Below are 20760 nucleotides of genomic sequence, written 5' to 3'. Positions count from 1 at the left end.
GAGTATTTTAGCTATAATCCTGGAAAGTCATCTTCCTTCAGACAAGTGGGCAACAAGACCTCAGTTACTGTCCTCAAAGAATTACTCAGCATCCTGTCTTAAGTCATATCTGGCACAATGCATAATATAAATAAGCACGCACCACATACTTAAAATATACACTGTTCGATCCTACTAGAGAAATCTCACTATCTTAAATTATTCAAGACACAAAATTACTTCAGAGATTCAAATACTAATAATAGTTCATTAATCAATATTGACAACTCTTCAAGTATGCGCATGCAAAAAGCAAGCTCCCCCCTCCCCTGCTCTGGCATCCATAAAGTGTCTAATAAGTGACCCTTCGGATGAGACGTCCTCTCCCCCAGCAGCAGCTCCGTCCCCAACATAATGTTAGAACCCAATTTTGCAGCTAGGTTGATGTAGGACAGCTTCCACACGGGATTTGGTGGGGCAATGTCCGGCACACAGCTGGAATAATTAGGTCTCAGCACCTGCCCAGGCAGTCTATGGCAGGGGCTGAACACAGAACAGGCTCCGAGGAAGCTCTGTTGTTAACTTCCAAAAGGGATTTTTTTTTTTTTTTTTTTTTTGGCATGCTTGCCATGTCCTGGTTGGTTTTGGGTTTTTTGTTTTGTTTTGTTCCCCCCCCCCTGCTTGCTAAGTCCTGGCTGTATTTTATTATCACTTCTTTTATAACTACCTAACACCAATCCTTCCGTTCCCAGCCTAGATGGCCAGCTGCCTAGATTATTATTTTACATTCCTAAGGTATTTACAAGCGTGTATTACATAGCTGTAATAAACCACAGGGCACTCAGTTAACACCAAACACTTAAACCACCCCCTCCAGCACCATTGACATCCAGAATTTTCAGAGTTGTCTTCCAACCCAGCTTTTTGGTAACAGCAGCAAACCACAATACAGTGTTATTTTGACAGTTATTTTCATTTCCCAAAAATAAATGGAATCAAAGTCCAGTAAAGATGATGTAAAGGAAAAAAACCCCCAGTATCTTAACAAAATTCCACTTCCTAACAGCAGATTATAACCAAGATGTTTCAATTATGTTTTCACAGTAAAATAAAAATAATTTCTGCTTCTATGCTTATTTTATAGCATTTTTTTCAACACAGTAGAGGAAGATGAAACCATATACACAAAGAACTGGCCTCCTACATAAAGCAAACAAAAAAATGCTGATTATTAAACCAAACTTCTCTCATAGAACTAGACATCCACTGGCAGTATTCCCACTCCCAACAGTGGCAGATACTAAATTTGTCAGTATCAAGAGACTGAAATCATTATTCATTATTCCAGAAGTTTTAACGTATCAGATTTTAAACTCATACAATAATGAAACTAACAGCCACATGATACCCAGCACTATAAAGCTGCCTGCAAAAACGAGTTCCCACAGAGCTGATCTCGGACAACTTGAAATACAAAACTTGTGCCTATTTCCAAATTTGACTTTTTACAAGGCACCTGTATGACTGAGTTGTCATTAAAGAATTCCAAGAATGTTTTTTCCCCCTAAGTCATGATACCAGCCCCCTAGCAAACTTAAAAAAGAGACCCTCCCGCACCATCAGCTGTCCATGACGCAGCGTTTTCACACATACCGCTCCGGGAAAGCCCGCAGGGAGAACCGCAGGGAGTATGCGACGTCGCTCGGGCCCAGCAGCTGCCTGGGCCCCGCCGCAGCCATGTCCCATGTCCCATGTCCCATGTCCCATGTCCCACGTCCCGACCTGCTGCCGGCGGAGGGCGGCGGCGTCCCCGCTCCCCTCAGGGCGGCCCGGAACGCGGGGCGACCCCCCCCGCTGGAGGTGTATTAGCCTGAAGCCGTTCCCGCCAGCGGCAAGTCCCGCCCCCGCCCCGGCTCCTCGGGGTCCCATTGGTTGCAACGAGCCACGCTCCTCCCACCCGCTGCTCACCGATTGGCTCGAGTCCCCGCCGATCAGCGCGAGACCGCTGGCGGCAGCGCCGCGCCCCGCGGCTCCCCTGGCCCTGGCGGCGGGAAATGGCCGGTTACCACACGGAGATACGCCGGGCAAAGCGGCGGGGAGCGGGAGGGGGGCAAAGGATCCCCCCGCCAGAAACATGCACGGGCTGTGCCCGGTAACCTGCACCTCGCCTCCGAAAGGTGGCACCTACAGCACAGCCTGCGCCTGGCGCGCGGTGCCGGCCGGCCGTACCTCAGGGGCGGCAACGCCGCTTGCCGGCAGCGCCCGGATTTCTCAAGTCTTTTCATCCGACAAAACTCACCCTGCAGGGAGGGGCTGCGAAGATCCCAGTTTCTTCCCCACTGTTCTGTCCGCCCCGTTAAGAAGGTGTGAGGTTTGGACAAGGCCAGCATCAACCAGCCACCTTTTCCTAGTACAAGTGTTCTTACTCTTCACACAGTGAACTCCAAAGAACAAATGTGTTAAAGATGTGAATACAAAAGACTTGCCTTTTCCATCAATTTCTAAGGAAATCATGCTCTACCTGCCTCTATCATCCCCCCCCCCCCAATAACTTTTGAGTAACATTTGGCTGAGGAAAACCTGCCAACATGTCAATGATGTCACAGCTGTTACAAGTTTAATGAAATCAGAAGCGAACAAGAGAGTGCAGACAACGGTAGAAATCCACAGCTCAGGCTACCTCTGTGTAAGCTTCCTCGCTTAAGAGCTACTGCTCCACCTCTTACAAAATAAGTATCCAGGATCCAAAACAGGGCCAACTCAACGAACTTTGGTACACTCCTGAAACTTTAAAATTATACCCCCCACTGTAGGAAGGGAACATTTTTCCCTAGAACACAGAGTTACTGAAGCCATTATGGGAAATAAGCTTTCCACAGCTGGGAACACTTAAAATCACACCTGACACATTCATACTCCATTTCTTTCTACGACATGATCGCTATCACCTGTTAGGGAGAGATGAGAATCCCTGACAAAACAAGTAAGTTTCACGGCAAATCCCAAATCAAAAAAACCTCAGAGCCTATTTACTTACGTGGTATGAGACATTCCATTTCAATCAAAACCCCCCAAAAGCCAAAAATTATGAAAATGCCCAACAGGCTTGTGCTCAGTCTTCTAATTTTCTTATCTCCCTTTGAAAAGCAACTCTTGACCTTTTTAGTTAAGACTTGGCTTCCACTGGTTGCCTGAGGTGAAGTTATGAACTTAGAAATCTGAATGACAAATTCCTCAAGCTACAGCCTAAAACCCATTGGCACAATCACAGTTTATACATCTGTTAAGCAATTCTTGTATTTAATTCATTTTATCAGTTACAAAAATATGCAGAGATAAAATCTTATCCATAGCTTTACTTCTTAGCTCATCAACTTCATTCAGGATCAATGCCTTTTTCTTATGATTAACTGCAAAGCCAGAAATGACAGTGCATGAAGAAAGCTTGTTCGAAGACTTTCTGTGATCACTGCTGGATCTCACATGAGCCCCGGCAACAGCGAGCTTGAAACATGGAAATTTGACTATAAGCACAGGATTTCTTTCTTTATCGAACTCGGCAAATAAAACCCTGTGCTTTGTTTGGCTCAGTCACAACAGGAATGGCTGACACCAAAATGACGTGTGGACATCACTGATGTTTGCCAGTCCTGGATTCTGATGGCCAATCTCCAGCCATGGCTTATTAGTCATCAGAAGATAACACTATGAAGGGCTTTAGATGCAGAAACCTATCTCTTTACAGGCCTTCTAGTTCTTGTAAGGTGTAGCTGACAACTCACTGGTTATTATTATTTTTACTTATAGTGACTTTAAAGTAAGACTGCTGCAGTCAAAGCAACACATTGAGCACAGAACCAAGGCAAAAAGTGAAGCACAAGGCCCCTCTTTCACAGAACTGATCGTACTTCAGAAGTCGCTGACTGCCTAAACCCTGTTGGTAAATAAAATTCCCAGGATATGAACCAAGACAGATCTGCAAAATCAGTCATGCCACCACTTGATTTATCCACAGGCTGCTCTTCTTGTGACTATCTCATTTCGTCAGCCTCCAAAATAGAGAAACTGCACACAGCATACCTTGGTGCTCTTCCCGCTCCCTTACCTCTTGCACATTTCTGTACTTAGCTCTGCAGACAGCTCAGACCACCGCCGAGGTCAGAAGCACAGCAAGCCACACAGAGGCCCTGGCAGCACACTCTGCTTTCAGCAAACACCTGGGAGGGGTCTCTAACTCCTTCTGGATGTCCCACATTTGGATGACAAAACACAGGCCGGCAAAAGCCAGCCTAGGCAGGGACTGTAACCTAATTACAGGCCTTGGAAACACACCCTGCCACCCACCAGGACGAAGCACCACCGGCGCCCGGCGTTCAATCACGGCTTCCGCCCAGCGCTGGGGGACACGGGCCTGTTGTCCTCCGCCACCGTGACAGATTTCTCGGCACACCCACTGCAGGGAGGAGTGTTATTAACTGCAGATGTTACTATTGTCCTGAGCTGTTGTGAAGCCTCTCTCTGCACTGTCAAATAAGTGCCACATTTTACCTCAGAGGCAGTGACAGTGGCTCAGCACATGTTCCCCAAACGTTAACTCGTTATGACAGCTGGGGCTATGGGTAGATGCTACCTACTTCCTGTTTTCTTTTAAACATTCTGGGGTTTTTTGACACATTTCTTTTCCCAGTGTTTTCCGATTCATTGTCACTAATAATACAGTCCCTAGAAAGCCCAGGAATTCATATGTGTTATTTGAGAAGCCTCAACAACTTTTAACCTAATCTTAAACCCTGAGTCTCCCAGTATTATGACTGGGTTAACAGAGCTGCTAATGGAACAGTTTCTCATTACACACAGGAATCATCATGGGGAAAAAGGCAAATAACTTTGGGTAGCTGGGTCTGACACAGTAGAAAAACTAATTTTTTCCAAGTTTTTTTAAATTGATTTAGTTTGAAAGGGATCATTTTAGACACTTTAATGCAAAGAGACAATGGCTGCAATTGAGTGGGAGTATAAATAAACGGCCTTTTTTCCCCTTGTTTCATGCTGCATGTTTATCAACAGAGTACATAGTACATACTCAGTAGATACACAGGTATTTTGACTAGAGCTGTCTGATATACAAGCTTTCCAGGTTATGAGCTATTTTGATTTCTTTATCTATGGCAATTACCATTTGATATCATTTAAATACTGCCTCTGCTTGCACTGGACCAGAATCAGCTCTGTTGTCCTCTTCCTCTCTAGTTGGATATACAGAGAAAGGGAGAAAACTTTTTTCATGCACTCATGAATATAACCAGAAGACAAACAAGCCCCACTCTTCCTCTGCCTGGCTGCCCATTGCCTGGGGAGAAAGCAGGACACAGAGCAATCAAAAACTGCTCAACAAACCCTCTCTTGCAAACAAGAGGCCACCAAAGTAAAGACAGCTGCCCAAGGCACTCCCCCCTCATCACAAAATTGTTCTTGAAATTGTAGGGAATAATGCAATTAGAGAGAATGAAGTCAAAACACCTTAGCTCAAAAACTATGCACTGTAGTTCAGAGAGTGTGTACTTTCCACTGAAAACTGAATTTTTACTTAGCTTGGCTGCTCCCCAAAATCATAGCGGCTTTCCAGATCACATGTCAGGATACACTACCATCTTAAGCAGCTCAGCCAACTTTCTTTGCCTCCATATCCGAGAGCACAAAAAGTACCTTGCCCCTTTGACCATTCCCCTTCCTTGTGTGAATACAGTTTTTTCTCAAATCAGCTCTGTCTCTGACCCATACTGCTCCCAGCGGAGGAGGACAGCACCTTCTTGTCATCTGACAAGCAATGGCTTTCTCCTCATTTTAGGTATAAACTTAAATCCAAATTCGTAGGAAATCTCTCAAAACTTCCCAAGCCCTCCCTTCCCTGAACTGCTCTCTTTGACTTTACTCTGGTACTAGTTTGATTTCTCAGAGAAAGGAGAGAAAGCTTTTACACTCGCGTCATTAGAATACATGGCACCCCATCCAAACACTATTATTAATAATCTCCATGCAACACAGCTGTTTATACAGAATAGATGCAGCATGTATCTAATTTTTCCAGATTCTATAGGTCTGTGATCATGGTAATCTGTTTCCCATGAAAGACTCATCCCTCTATTTTCAGATGGATGAATTAAGCGAATGTCTACGTTTAGAACACAGAAAAACCAACAAGGCAGACAGACACCGGATGTACACACATGAAACTGTAAAGCCTGAAAAAGACTTGGAAAAATTCTGTAACTGAAGTGCTACTGAAATATTCTGTACCTCCTGCCTCACTTCTGTCTCCATATATAGATATATATCCCATTAGTGAAATTCAATCCTGAAGGGAGCTGGCAACCAAAAGTAGTACAACAGGTTTTGACATTAAAATACAGCTCTCTCTTATACCTCTCTGTAATTTAGAAATGAGATTTAAATTGCATATAAGTTTTTCATAATAATGGGATCCTTTCACCTCTAGATATTTTTGCCACTGTTAAAACTGAACTAAATAAATGTGTAACTGTCATCTTCAAAATTACAAATGGAAACATGTATTAAAAAAACAAAACCCAGAAACTTACATCCCATTTAGCTCCTCTGTTTTAGTCCATGTTTACCATATTAAATTAGATTACATCTACTAACAGGAATCCCTTGTCCAGTTTTCCATTTATTAAATATCCACTCCCCCCCGCCCAAAAAATTGCAATAAATAACATCCTCCTTTATTTATCTGTTCTAGAAAAAAGATGGGGAAAAGAAAAAACCCCACACTTTCTAGTATTTAATCATCTATGATACCATTACTTTTTGTCTGCCAAACTTAAACCCCATTTCTGACATGCATCTTTTTTTTTGAGAGTGAAGGAAGCAGGCAAAGTTCCATCAGCTCAAAGGGACTGAATATACGGCAATGATAGAAGATAAGGCTTTATTTAAGTAGCAGTAACAAAGGAACCAGCACGTTCCTTTGAAAGCAAAAAGATTTCTTTTAGTATTATGCTATTTTCTGAAGTGCTGGCGTCTGGGGAAAGGGATTCAAACTATTTAATAATTTTGATACACCAAAGTATTACAACTAAGGGCAGTAAGTCTTTTATGGCATAGTGATGTAGCACTCACAGTGGTGCTGGTGACTTACCCTTTCCAGGTACAGCTCTTAATTTCACTCAGCAATCTTAAAGACCTTTGTATTGAATTGACAAATCTACATAAATTAATCTCTCACAGAAAAAGGCCCACTTACTATTGGTGGAAGTGTGCTTGGTAGATCAGCTAATTAAAATTCAATTTTGAAAAGTTTTACCAAGGCTTTTTTTTTTCCCTTAAGACACATAATCTTAATTCATAAAAACGAGTGTGCAAGGCACGAGCAGCGCTGAGCTGAAGACGCAATATTGGTCATGACACTCCAGGTGTTTTAAGCTCAATTTGTACCTCGGCAAAAGCGCATCATCTCTGGTTCCTTTATAACTCTGCTCTCCAAATCTCAGTATGCTTTCCCTGATCACTTTGATTTGAGGATCTCCTTATAGCCAGAATAAATTAGTTCAAAATCCCAGATCACCCTTCCCGCTGGTATCAGGGGGCAGACAAAAGGGGACAATCCCCTGAGACATGCCACAAGGAGAGGCAGTTAACGATGGCTTTTACTATCTTTCTGTTACGTTAGGCCAGATTTTCAGCCAGGGCTCTCACTTCTGTTTCAGCCCCTGCACAAGAGGGAGTAAGGCAGCAGCAGCAGCATAAAACAATTCCAGTAAACATTTCATATAGGTAGAGGAGTATTCCCCAGTGTGGGAACTGAAGAACACACCTACAAAATTTTCTTGAAAAAGCACGTTCATGCAAGCTCTGGCACAAGGGGCAGGCCGACAGCACGGCTGTAGCACTGGCACAAAAAGCAGCATAAGGAGGTTGCTAACACTTATTTTCCACCCTTCTGAGCAAGGCAGATTCCATCTGCTGGGAGTAGTTCATCAAAACTGCCATTCCCCTTGCTCTGGTCTGGGCAGCACAATCCGAATGACAAGGCAGACACTGCAGAGCTGCTCAAAAGTTGACAACAGTAACTGCTGGAGCTCAAGCAGCAGCTTTCAGACACTGTTCAGAGGGTACAAGAAAGATGTAAGACGTGTTTAAAGCTGTGGTAAGATGAAAAAGAGGGTTTGAGTTTATAAACAAAGTCTTAGACAACTTCCGGAATAACAGAAAGAGGAAGATTTGTTTGAAGAGATGTTTTCCCTGTGGAGGGGTTTGAAGACAATGTGCATTCCAAGAGAAGAGGTTCTTGCACAAACCTCTGGGAGATAATGGGCAAACTGTAAGCACTACTTGGTAGACTGTGTTTTCCAAGTAAGTTTTTTTTCTGGTAGACACTGACTCACTGAAGTAGATACCTCATTATTCAGTCTCCTTTTACTAACATTTTTACCAGATACTTCATGAAGAAGTAAAATCAATGACAACTGTACTCTGACTTAACTACCCAGATGACATACCATTTCCTGAAAGTCAGCTTCTCGGAGGATTTAAAAAACAAAAGAAAAAGGGAAGAGAGAAAGAAAGAGGCTCCTGTGGTCCATTTGGAGCCAAAAATCCTAAATTCAGCTTTGGCAGCAACTCCCATCAGGGCTTTCCAGAGGGCTGCATGGGATTCCATTTTCTAAAGGTTTAAGAGCATGTCTCATTGTTAAATGTGATTTAGACTAATGAGCTTAAGCATTGCTAGATGTGCTGCTTCATGCTCTGTCTTGCCCAGTCCACTGAGGGGTAGGGTTCTCCCACAGCTCCTGACAGATTTAGATGCAAGGGTCTGAAATACTGCAACCCCTGTTTCTACAGCTTTCTGATGGAGGTGACTGGCCCTGACTAGGAAAAGCAGAGAGCAACACACCCCTTGGCCCAGCAGGTCCGCATAAACCCTCCACGGAGCAAGACTGTACTAACAGGCTGGGCTGTGAACTTGAGCAGCACCCCTTCTGCTGCTCAGGGCTCAATTAAGAAGCAGAGATTGAAGGAAACAGCACATTCTGTGGCTGCAACCAGATTCACCAGAGTCCATCTGTCAAAGGTCGCAAGCTCCTGAGACACTTTTAAAAGCAGATGTGGATGCCCTTGACAGTGGCACGCAGCCTCCCTGTGCCACATTCCCTTCTCTTGCTCTAGTCCTTCTTGTTTCAGCGTGGAAGTCTTTTTAGGGGAGGGGAAGGTAAGGCAAACGGAATACTTATCAAAGGAATTAAAGTGTTTTATTTCATTTGCACTTTTGCAACAGAAAAATCATTTAAAAAAATTTGGGCGTACCATGGTATACTTGACCTAAATTCTTCAGTGCTGTTCCTACATTTTGTGAGAGAGTAGAAATAACTCCTAACTGTGTGAAATTCTGAACGTGTAACATGAAAATTGGTAAGCCTACTCACGAGCTGCAGTGTTTATTTTCTGAAAATTAAGTTGACAGATATTCTGATGCTTCGTTTTCTATTGACAATAGGTCACCACTCCACAGAAATAGCAGCTTGAAAGAGGAAGAGACATTTCATGTCACATAAGAGTCTGTGAACTTTTGCGTGGAAGGGTGGGGTAGGCAGGAGTGCAACTGTGGCCTAGCAGTTGTATTAGGTAGATGTTTCTGCTAAAATGTTTAGCATTATAGGAGTTCTTAGTTTAAGATTTCTATTAAATGACAATTTAAAAAAAACGTAACTCAGTGTTTTGATGCCCTCTAGCTTTGCAGGTTAGTCTCAGTACCTAGATAAAACCAATAAATTGGGTTTAAACAAACTCCAAACTCCTAAAAAATGCCCTGTATTCCATCATAAATTGAGTATCAAACCGATAGAATATGCTGTGCTAATTTGGTTACTTTTTCAGGATAGCTGAAAAAGGTACATACAACCTAAACCAAGTCATTCAGCCCACACATGTGGCCCACAAACAGATTTTAGCACCAAGCTCTACCTGCTCAAGCTTTTTGTTGGATCAAGACCTCACTTTTTACCCATCCAAAGCTCCATTTAAGTCAAGAGAAATATTGTCTGAATTAAGGGCTAAGAAATGGATATGGACCCTTACTTCTGGCCAGACATTAGCACCATATAATTCCTTTGCCATTGTAATTCTAACCCACTACACTACCTGTTGTTTGAAGCTCATCTCACTACAAGTTTCCTAGGAATCAAATTTAGGAGCACACATACATGAATAAGTATGCAGCCTCAGGTAAGTTTGCTTTTGGATGATGGAATAGCACTGCCCCTCAATTTGCTTACATTCACCAAACCTGTTACTGAAACAGATCCAGAGCTCAGGGGAAAGAAGGAAAGGTCTGTGCTGCACGTTCTTCCTTCACAGCACACCTTTACCTTTGTTCAGAAAGCCAGGGAACCTTATTATTTCTGAAAGTATGTTTTCTTTTTTCTGAGCTTTAAGTGGATGGCAGTTATGACAAAACCTGTCAGGGTTGCTGCTGTGCCAGAAACCACGTAGGCAATTCCCAGGAATGGGTTACTTCCTCCGCTCCACACCACGGTTGAAAGAATCACATGCTTCCTTCCCTTGAATTTGGTAACAGGGAAATCTGGTAGAAGGCTGTTAAGGTTTCATAACAAAGTTTACGTTATTTCCAGGAGGAGAAAAAGTAATGGTGAATGCTCAAAAACTTGCCAAGGCATAAAGAGCCTGGAGAACTGCATTTGCTGCAAAAATTCCTTTAGCTGATCTGTGATGTCTCTCCTATTCTGGGTCTGAAGACCCAGTAGCAGCTGGTGGTAAGAAATCCACTTCTTTTAGACACAGTCTGTGTGAACATGGAAATACTTTTTTTTTACATTATACATTTCAGATTCATAATTTATGTAACTGCTACTGTGTTAATTTGCTACGAAAATTCAGTTGAAAATGAGCCTTTTGGGCAGCTTACCATGATGATACTCCACACGTTCTCACTGAGGGGAAGTGCTCATCTCTACGCGATATGTTGCCTACCCAGAATGTTATACGATTTTACCTTCCATCTCCTCACATGGAAGCTTTCAGAATAGAACCATGCTACAACATTAAAAAGCATAGCTCTATAGACTGAGAGAGAAATTTACAGTCATCTCGACACAACTCCTGCTGACAAAACAAGTGCTTTAGTCAGCAAAGTTCGTGCTGTTCAGTGCGAGGGTGCATCTTCACCAGCACAGAAGTTCCTGTCAGCACGTGGCCCAAATCCGCCCGAGGGCTCTGCTGGCACCAGCAACCCACACAGCTCTCGACTGCGGGGGCACCTCTGGTGCTTCATGCGCCCCAGGAAGGGTATCTACACGTGTGATTAAGTCACTGTTGAATATTTCAGCTAAAACAACATCTTCAACCATCTCTTCTGGTTCCCACTCTTCAGTTTTACCCTTTATGTCAAGCTCCCATGTGCTGCCTCCAGCCAAAAGTGGCCCCCTCCAAAGTCACGTGCTGCCGTTTGAGTAACACGGCTTAACTCACCAGCACAGGCTACAGAAAATCCACCTCTAGTGCCTCATCATCCCCAAAACTAGCTCTTTCCATGGCCATTTAGTTTGGGGTGTTTTGCTCTGTTTCTTTGCCATTTTACTATACCAATCCCATCCACTTCTGATACCGTAACTATCTAATAGTCTCGGATAACATGGAAGGATACTATAGGAAATACGAAAAGTGTAATTCCCTGCTGGGAGGCCATCTGCAAACTGCCTTATCCGTTTGACACGACGGTAAAGATTTCTGAACGTAGCAAAGGCTGACACTCGCATCCAGATAATGAGGTCCTCATTCACATAACCGTTGTTCCGTTCATCTTCCTCGTCTAACAAATATACTGGTTTATGCCAGTAAGGAGGTCTTGCTGTCCCTGATGAAAAAGAAAGAAACCAGCAAAGACATACTGTTAGTACAACAGTGACTAAGTTCTGGGCCTACTCATGACCAACACAGAATATGAAAGAGCCACAAGACTCTGTCCAGTATTGAAAAATTATATATGCTAGATAACACTTTTCACCCAAGCATCCCCACTTTCCTCAAACAGGAATAAACAGAGTTTAACAGTACCCAGGGGTTGTTACACATTAGAAACTTAGTGCAGGAAAACCAGTGACTTGCACAAATGAAAATACTGTTTATTCTGGATTCTTGCCTCTTCAGCAAGCAACGTGCTCTCTATAATGAGGAGCTTGCCTTCATTTTTATACATTAATTTATCCCTGTACAACCAGAAAGGTAGCTTTTTGCAGTCTAACAGCACAGCCTATGATATTTAGAATCTGTCATATGAAAACTACTTAGATAACTAACTTTTGCATATTGCATCCAGCACAGCATTGTCCTGATCCAGAATAGGGAACTTTCAGCCCAACTTCAATACAAATCAACCAAAACAAGGAAACAGCAGCTTGAAAGAACTAGTGACAATGGCAGTCTCACTTGTCTCACAACTGCCTGAGAATCTGCAAAGCCATGAAGAAGGAAAGATGTAACATGCAATTCTCTGTCATAGATGTTTTCAATAGCAGAAAATAAAGTGACTGCATCCTTGCTTTCTCTGGACAGATTGTTACAAGGAACTATACAGAATGGCATTGATGTGGGCTAACTTCAGTCTTCCAAAACCTCTTTCTCCCAATTTCTATGGTCAGTGATTAAAAAAAAAAAAAAAATAAGGGTGATATTTTGCCTAAATCTCTCTTCTGCTTTCAGTCACCTTCTAAAGCTGCTTCTCCAACCTGCTTTGGGAGGTATTTCTCCCAAAGTCAATTTGCCTTAGAATGGGAGAGCCTCACACAGCACAGGGGGGGTAGGGAAGCCATTGAAAAGTAAGGAATACCAGTGGAACCCTTCTTACCTGCAAATGCAGAAGAGAGATTGTATGATTTTGGATTGCGAAATTTCACATTTTTATCTGTCCACCAACTGTTTCCAGTCTTCAGCACTGGTACTTGAATAGCAGATGAGTTAAGATTGTAAAAAAGATCAATAGTATCTGCAGGGAATACGAGAAGCAATGCATGTGAGTAAAAGACAGTCATTCTAATTGCCAGCATGACTAACAAAAACTGCCCCACACTGAAGCATATTTCAAGTGAATAGAAAACAAAAAAAATCCTGGGAAAGGTTTTGTCATGACTGCGGAGAGAGCACTGTACATTCCACAAGAATTTAGGTTCCAGAGCCTTAGCACTTCTGAAGTTTTAAAGCCTGAACACACTCCTACCAATAATCCTGCTGAATCCCTGTGTAGAAATATGTGCAAGTATCTCATGTCCATCAACTCCTGTGTGACTAACTTCTTGGCAAATCACTTCTGGAGCTCTCCAGCTAGTTACAGAAGTTACTCTCCTAGTTAGCTTTCCCTAGCATTTCTTTGACAGTTGTCCTAAACTGATGGCTTTACTATATATATAACATGTTTGCAGGGACCAGGGGAGAGGTGAAAGCACAATCAAGGGAATCCATGACCCTTTGGAGAAAATTTTGCTTTAGTTTTATGATAATTAGACCTTGTCTACCAACTTGGACATGAACACTTCCTTCAATCAAAAACCATTTAGTTAAAATTGCGCTTAATTGTGTCATCCTGTTTTGGTGGGCAAAAAACACTTGTTTTTATCCACGATATTTTCCTACTTAGATTAGTTTAACATAAGCCAAAAGCATTATAGATCTCATTAACATCTGTGTAAACACCTGGGCAGCCACTGAGATGACGGGCAGGGATAGTTAGATGATATGGATGGGGCGGGACTGCTTTTTAGGAAACACAAAAAATTCAACTCAACTGCATGAGCATCAATGAAAACATTTTTTTTTTTTTGTCCTGCTACAAAACCTGTGTTCACACAGCTTCTTAAGGCTCAGACACACTCTTCTGAGTAAGTGATCATTCTGTGCCCAACCACCTCCCCAGCTGTTTGTCACTAGTTTGTTAACAGGAGTTGCAATTCTTTGAGCTTTGCCTGATTAACTGCTGGTCTGACTGCTCCCTCACCGGCTAGCCTGGGTTAAAAACCTTTCCCATGGCAGGAACTTGGCCATCTTCCTCATTTTACAAAACAAGATTAGAGAGCAATTAGACAACCAGCTAAACTGCCAAAAGTGAATGAGAAGCACCCTCTTTCACAGCAGAGGGACAGAAATCAGCTCCCAGAGTGGGGATTCAGCCATCGGCCCCTTCCCCCACATCACCAGCAGCTGGAACCCTTCATCACACCATGCACTAATGACAGATGCAAAGGCAGACACCGAAAGGTTCACCCTCAGCATTTTAAAATCTGACTGTCCTTAGTTCTCTGCATTCTGTCCTGCAGCCAGGGCTCCAGAACAGCGTGGGCTGCATGCAGGTAGCTCTGCTGGCCTAGGTCTGAGCCCAGTCCAGTAAATCAGACTTCCAGGAGAGCAGGTGAGTGCACAGGCAGATGAAAAACAAGTGTTGCTGCCTCTTCACAAGTCCTCTGGTGTGGGTGGCTCAGCTGCTTGGAAACAGCTGCTGCATTCCCAAAAAGTGCTGCGTGAAACAAGTTAAAAAAGCGGGGAGGGGGGCCAGGCAAAAAGAATGGGGTAGGGGAGAAAAGTCTGTAGAAGTTTTTTGTCTCCTCTCCTCCCATAGAAATCCATTCTGCAGTCTGCCAGTGTCACGGCTAGGAGCCCTCTAGGTTTCAGCCTCAACGTACTCACAGGCAGATTATGCCCACTCAGTTACTACAAACAAGATCAAACCTGGGATTAAATTGAGTAAGAGTATGTATGCTTCCAGCATTACAAGAACAAAATGCAACCACATAGATGCAAAGGTCGAAACCAATGTGAAGAACGTGTCACCTGCTTTTAAGCACACCACTGTGAGAAGGCAGAATCTGGGCTCTCCCACCACTGTACAAGAATGTATCTTTAGCAAGGAAATACACTAAATCTGTTGTATCATTGTTCTTTATTTCACCAGGAACTCAATTCCTCAGTCCTGTTGTATATTCACATTGAAGAGGGCCTTAGTAAATGAAAAATCTTCCTCAGTTTCAGAATGAGGAGCAAGTTACTAAACAGTAGAAAGCAGAGCCCCATATTCACCACAGTAGCACTGCCAAACAAAACCTCTTGTGGGAGAAAGACAGAGAGCTTGCAACATCAAGACTCAGCTGGATTGGGGTAGCGGAGTAGTTTCAAGTGGAAATGAGAGAGATGTGGAAGGTACCTACTTACCATTGAACATGCTGTTGGCAATAGCACCGCACGGAGCCATGGGCGTCCCGTTTCGGTAGGTGGTAAAAGGTGCGCAGTAGCTCCTCTGAATCTGCATTCAAGGTCACAGAACAGTCAGGCACAGAACTTGGGGGTTTTGTTTTGGTTTGGTGGTGTTAATGTTCTCTTCCCATTACTTCTTCTGAAAAGCCACTGAATAATGAAGTCACATTAGAGGTACATCCAACACGTGTGTAGCTGAGGAATACCCTTCATATCATGGTAAGTAAACTTAAGGTCTTCACCAAATTCTGCTGCAGTCTTGCAAACTCCAGACTACAAAAACTTCTTTGGGGATCTGCTATTGTAACATAGCTATAATTTTAAATGTTCCAGTGAAGCCTTGGCTTACCCTAGAACATCTCATTTTTCCTTCTTTTTAATTCTGACCTGGACTGCTTCAGCGGTGGAGAACAGCGGATGCAGTCAGCCACACTACTGCAGTTCTGTCTGGGGAAATCCTGATGCATGAAGACACAGCATGAAAAACAAAAGCCCATCTCAAATTTATCACATCTCTCCTGTGCCAGTTCATGTGAAACTATAAATCTCCGGGTTTAAACACAGAAATATTTTCAAGTAACTCTAATGAGCTGTGTATCTGATTGGCATAAAAGCCAAAAGCGGTTGCACCTGGATGCAAACAAGCTGACGGGACACCTGGGGAAGCAGATGTACGGGGAACACATCTTGAGAGTTACAAGCACCATTTTATAGAAACAACAGATTATTATGGCACAATCATTATATGTACTGAGAGGCTGTGTGGACTGTGTGTATATTAAGAAGTGCTACTTCTAAGCCAAAGAAAACGTCTTTTAGATTTGTAAGTAAAAACCCTGAATGCCATGATTGCATTCTCCGATTTCCTTATGCAGGCCTGCTGCAGGTGATGGTGTATAGCCTCCTCTTTAGAACTCTAAATTGCATACTTAGAATGCTACATGATCACCTATTTCACCATAAACCTTTTACTGCTCCTTCTCCACTTCCAAAGCCAGATGGCAAAATAAAAGACTTAGAATAACTTAATTCCCTAACCCTATAATAAAAGCACAGCTTAAAACATTTCTGGCTAAGATGACTCAAAACACTAGAAGGAAAAGCTTTCCACAGATTTACTTGAAAGAGACAATATATTTTTAATCAGCATTCCTACAAGGTGCAGGTTTGAGAATTGCAACACTGGACTGACACCTTTTATTTACCCCCTCAATCTTCCTCTCTCACTAACTTATTAGAAATAAGGGCCCTAACAATCATAAAAGCAGAGACCAAACACTGAAAATCTGTACCTTCATATTATTCCCTAGAGCCATGTTAACACACTCCCAGTTACGCCTAGTTAGCTCTCCGTACGGTCACAGATGCACCCAATGGAAATACTGATGATCTCATAATATAAAGAAGAAAACTTACATTTACATTTCGACCCAACAATTGTGCGTCACTTCTTGATATCACATATCGACGGTGGTTCTGATAGAAGTTTTGCAGGCCATAGTACATAAAAATGTCACCCTAGAATTCAAGGATAAATCCCTTTAATAAGGTGAGTTCATGCAGACAAAGAGAAATCCTATTACTTGCTAAAAAAGAGAGGGGAAGAGAGTACTCAATTCATATTTAAGTGTTGGTAACTACACCAAGCAATTACTTCAGCGGACACTGGCTAGAATCTAGTCTTTGCCCCAACTGAAAGTTTTAGTATTTTGGCACAAAATTAAACATACTTTAAGTCACCAGAAGAAACCAAATAGAAATGCTGGATTACCCTTTTACTCAAGATGGCACAGCTGGTCATGAACCTGCAATGACTATGAATAATTTCATGGAGAGAGACACTCATTTCCCATAAAAGAAGGTGCACAAAAAACTTCAACAAGTACCCATTAGCTCTTAATTCCTTCTGATTTTTTGAAAAATAAGGCTGCCTCTCACCAATTATTTGAACCCTTTTGAAAGTTTAGTCCTGTGATTAAAAGGAGATGCTAGGCAGGCAAATATAAGCAAGAAAGAGGATTACTAAATGATAAAAACCCTTTCAGTTAAATAAACATTGCATCTCAAACATCACTCTAATCTGAAGAATTACGGAGTATTTTAACAGCCTCTTCAATACTGAAGAACCCTAAAGTGACTATATAATTTAAATTGCACTGTAATTTCAAGGGATCATTAATGCAGTACTTAGCATAACATCTCTTTGGAGGAACATGAAGCCTTTTAACAGTCTCAGCGACATGACCCAGTAGTTTAGGACAGGAAATGAAAGATACTTTTCCCAAATGAAACTGCAGTGACATTACTAGACTTGAATTATTTGAAGGACCTTGGGGATTAGCAGCATAACCCTTGTAAAAGACTACAGGGGTTTACTTATGACAAATGGTCAGAGCTTCGGATTTCCTTCTCATTTGAGAGCTTAGCAATGCAGTAACAACCAACTCCAGGCCAAGGCCAAGGGTTTGCTACATACTGAAAGAAAGAGATGCAGAGAGGTCACCTCCTCAATCAAACACCATTTCCTCCATCCCCATCAAATCCTTGGACATCTCCCAACCAAGGACAGAGGTAGCCTGCTCCTGATTATTTTTAACATGTACCAAAATTAATAGCAAAGTCAAAAGTGTAATATTTTGAGTATTTCATGTTTTTAAAAAGCACAAAGAAAATTCAGTCAGGAGCTGAACAGAAGAAGAACAGAAATAGTATATTTTATCATTTAGGGATATAAGTGACAGGAGCTATTAAGCTCCTTGAGTTCATTTTTTGTATCCACTTACCAATATATCTTCTTTTAGTGTGAAATTAACGGAACAGTGGCATTCCTTATTCCAATTAGATGAATTTTCACGGAGTTTTGAACAATCTGAGCATTTATCTGAATAATCAATCTGTCAAAGAAACAAACAAGCAGAGATACTGTAATAAAGGCCATGCACACGGGAAAAGCTCCAAGCCTTCTCAGAGCAGTTCTCTTGCAAGTGACTCTGGACTGCTAAAAACATTGTTAAAAATCGACAGAGGCAGAGAATCAGGACTTGGCCTCAATGAACATTCACAGATTTTATCCCTAGTTTTAAGCTGTTTTAGAGCCTTTTGCTGACTGTTGCAGAACCTCCACATCTGCTCCTCGGCAAAGGAGTGCTGAGTGAAGAACACTTCTGCAGCTTGGTCTGGCTGACCAAGTAATGCTTGACAAATCCCCACATGCGTTACGGCCCACCCCTCTTGAACAGCCTGGATGTAGTGCTGAGCATTGGCTCCAACCACCACATGTCTAAACAACCCTGCCTCCAGGAGGCATTTAAACATCAGGGCTTCTTGCATTTTGCCCCAGCAAACACATATGTTCCTCTAGTACCAAACGCTATCAAAGGGATTAGTTTATTTCCCCTCAAAGACCCAGGAAATAATGACAATGTGTCATATTACCAGCCAGTGGCTGTAATTACCACCCAGATTTCAGACATTACTACCCAGTGCTTGGATTTTATCGGTGATGAACCATCCCTGAGGATTTTCACAGGAATACTGGCTGCTAGACACACGTCCAAGGCATGAAGCTGTTGCTACCATCTTTATCCAGAATCAAAAATTCAAAGCCTTTTCCCTCCAAACACAGCCCAGTTTCTTCTTCGTGGAATATCTAAGAACACCACCTCCAAACCAACCTGGATGTCTCTGACCCTGTTTGCGGACAGGATGAGGCAGACGCCCACAGCGAGGCAGAAGGCGCCTGTGAGGAAGAAGCTGGGGAGCACAGTCGCAATGGTCATCTGGGGCTTCCAAGCTGGCAGCTTCTGTTGCTTGAATGCGCTGTTATCCGGACATCTGGAAGGACGCGTCTCTCCTCCTTGCTGTAGAAAACTCATCTTGTTTTTCATTTTCTTCGTGGTGACAGGAAGGAATAATATACTTGTGCTGGAGAGTGTTTTAGCTGAGATACTGTCCTTACTGTTGGGAAACTGTATTGTTTGTTCACACCTGCATTATGGCCAGGAATTACTTATTAACCAGATCTCTCTCTTCCTCATTTTCTACATTTGTGCCTGGATCCCCATGATCAGCTTGTACCAATCAAACGATTGTGTACTTTGGTCAGGGTGTCAAGCTCCTGCCTCCTGGAAAAGCTTAAATATCTGCTTTTGCCTGCCCCACAATTCAGTAGGATTTGTTATGTCTTATTCATTTGCAGGGATACTGCCAGTTATACTGGAATTTCTGTGCAATCTCAGATGTATTATTTCTTCTCCCTTCACTCCCATAGCTGCCAAGCTAACAGGCATGGCACACAATGAAAGAAGCTCTACTCCAACTGCACTGGATGCCACTGGGGAGGACTGCAGGTACTGAGACAGCACTGGACAGAAAACATTGCTTTGGAAGACCAAATCAATTTTCTTAACCTACTACATTCATTGCTATTGATTCAGATGCAAGATAAAGTTGTAAAAAGGTTAGGTGTTCTTTATCACGAAAGGTCAACTCATTCTCAAAACATCTGAGCTGGATCAATGGCCTTCGAAGATGCTGACGATTTTGCTCACCTCTATTCATCTTGTCCTCTGAAAAAAATCCATCCATTCCCTACTATCCACAATGACAGAAGAATCACCCAGAGACCATCTCCTTTTAATTTAAATGGACAAACAGAAGAATATTTTTTGCACACTTCAACAGTTTAACCAAAATAAAGTCTCAATATAACATACAGATAATTTATCATGTAATAGCAAAAAATAGCATTTGGCCAGCTCTAGATAGGTAAAAAATACTTTTTTGACAAATTACTGAAATTCATACAACTTTTTCAAAGACCCTTGAGGGCAAGAACTAATTACCACTCTGGTGAGAGAAGTAAATGTCTCCTTTGAGACAGCAGAGGGAGATAACAGAAAATTAAGTTGTACAAAGACTTTCACACACAAGTTTGCTCATCTTCAAAGTCTTAAAAGTGATATGTAGTAGTAAATCTAGCAGGTGAATGCAATGTAACTAATTTCAGGATCACACTGTTCCTGCAACAAAAATCATACTAAAACTACAAACAAAACTTCTGGTTTGTAATTAAAAGAAAAAGAAACTCAGAAAAAGTTGCAATGTGCATTCTTTCTGTATTGACAGACCTCCGGGAAGTCAAAATTCTTGATTCCATCACCCATTTGCCAATTGTAGACAGGATAATAGTAAAACGTAGCTGCAAATGACTTCCTTGTTGGTAAAACCATTAAAAGAGTCCCAGTTTCACAGACCCCTCTCTGCACAGCTTTATAATACTCATCTCCAGTAGGTCAATTGTTTCTTTCTTTATCTGAAGAAAACAAAAATAAAATAAAGTATCAAAAGTTACTGATAATGCTTTGGCTAAATACCATTATTTATTTACTCGGACACCTCACTATAGAATTAGAAATTAAAGATGTTCCCATACAAGGTCCTGAGCTCTAGAATGTTTCCATTTTGTACAATACCTAGCATTTGCTCTGCAATCCTGAAGTACAACTA

At 42.2% G+C, this 20760-nt stretch overlaps 2 protein-coding genes across 12 annotated transcripts in view; both read right to left on the bottom strand.

The window, feature by feature from the left end:
* Window positions 1-19759, bottom strand: part of LOC141935600 (cell cycle control protein 50C-like) — a 32292-nt gene extending 12533 nt beyond the window's left edge. For 5 of the 8 annotated variants that reach the window (XM_074852023.1, XM_074852005.1, XM_074852041.1 and 2 more), the window contains exons 1-7: window positions 18927-19759; window positions 18036-18146; window positions 16669-16770; window positions 15211-15301; window positions 12860-12997; window positions 11660-11869; window positions 10454-10579 (exon numbers count right to left, since the gene is read on the bottom strand). In XM_074852023.1, the coding sequence (XP_074708124.1) occupies window positions 10454-10579; window positions 11660-11869; window positions 12860-12997; window positions 15211-15301; window positions 16669-16770; window positions 18036-18146; window positions 18927-19139 (991 nt within the window). In that variant the 5' untranslated portion in view covers window positions 19140-19759. Of the gene's footprint in view, window positions 1-1632; window positions 1850-9224; window positions 10580-11659; window positions 11870-12859; window positions 12998-15210; window positions 15302-16668; window positions 16771-18035; window positions 18147-18926 lie in introns of those variants that run through there. The other 3 variants (XM_074852002.1, XM_074851994.1, XR_012626597.1) reach the window with 3 other exon arrangements.
* Window positions 19760-19866: 107 nt separating this feature from the next.
* The window catches only part of CMSS1 (cms1 ribosomal small subunit homolog), a 247877-nt gene continuing 246983 nt past the window's right edge, over window positions 19867-20760 (bottom strand). For all 4 annotated transcript variants that reach the window (XM_074851983.1, XM_074851973.1, XM_074851954.1 and 1 more), the window contains one exon: window positions 19867-20566. In XM_074851983.1, the coding sequence (XP_074708084.1) occupies window positions 20483-20566 (84 nt within the window). In that variant the 3' untranslated portion in view covers window positions 19867-20482. The remainder of the gene's footprint in view (window positions 20567-20760) is intronic.

The sequence above is a fragment of the Strix uralensis genome, chromosome 2, assembly GCF_047716275.1.
Source record: "Strix uralensis isolate ZFMK-TIS-50842 chromosome 2, bStrUra1, whole genome shotgun sequence".
Classification (NCBI taxonomy): domain Eukaryota; kingdom Metazoa; phylum Chordata; class Aves; order Strigiformes; family Strigidae; genus Strix; species Strix uralensis.
The sequence above is the reverse complement of the archived record's forward strand: the minus strand, read 5'-3'. Positions and strand labels throughout refer to the sequence as shown.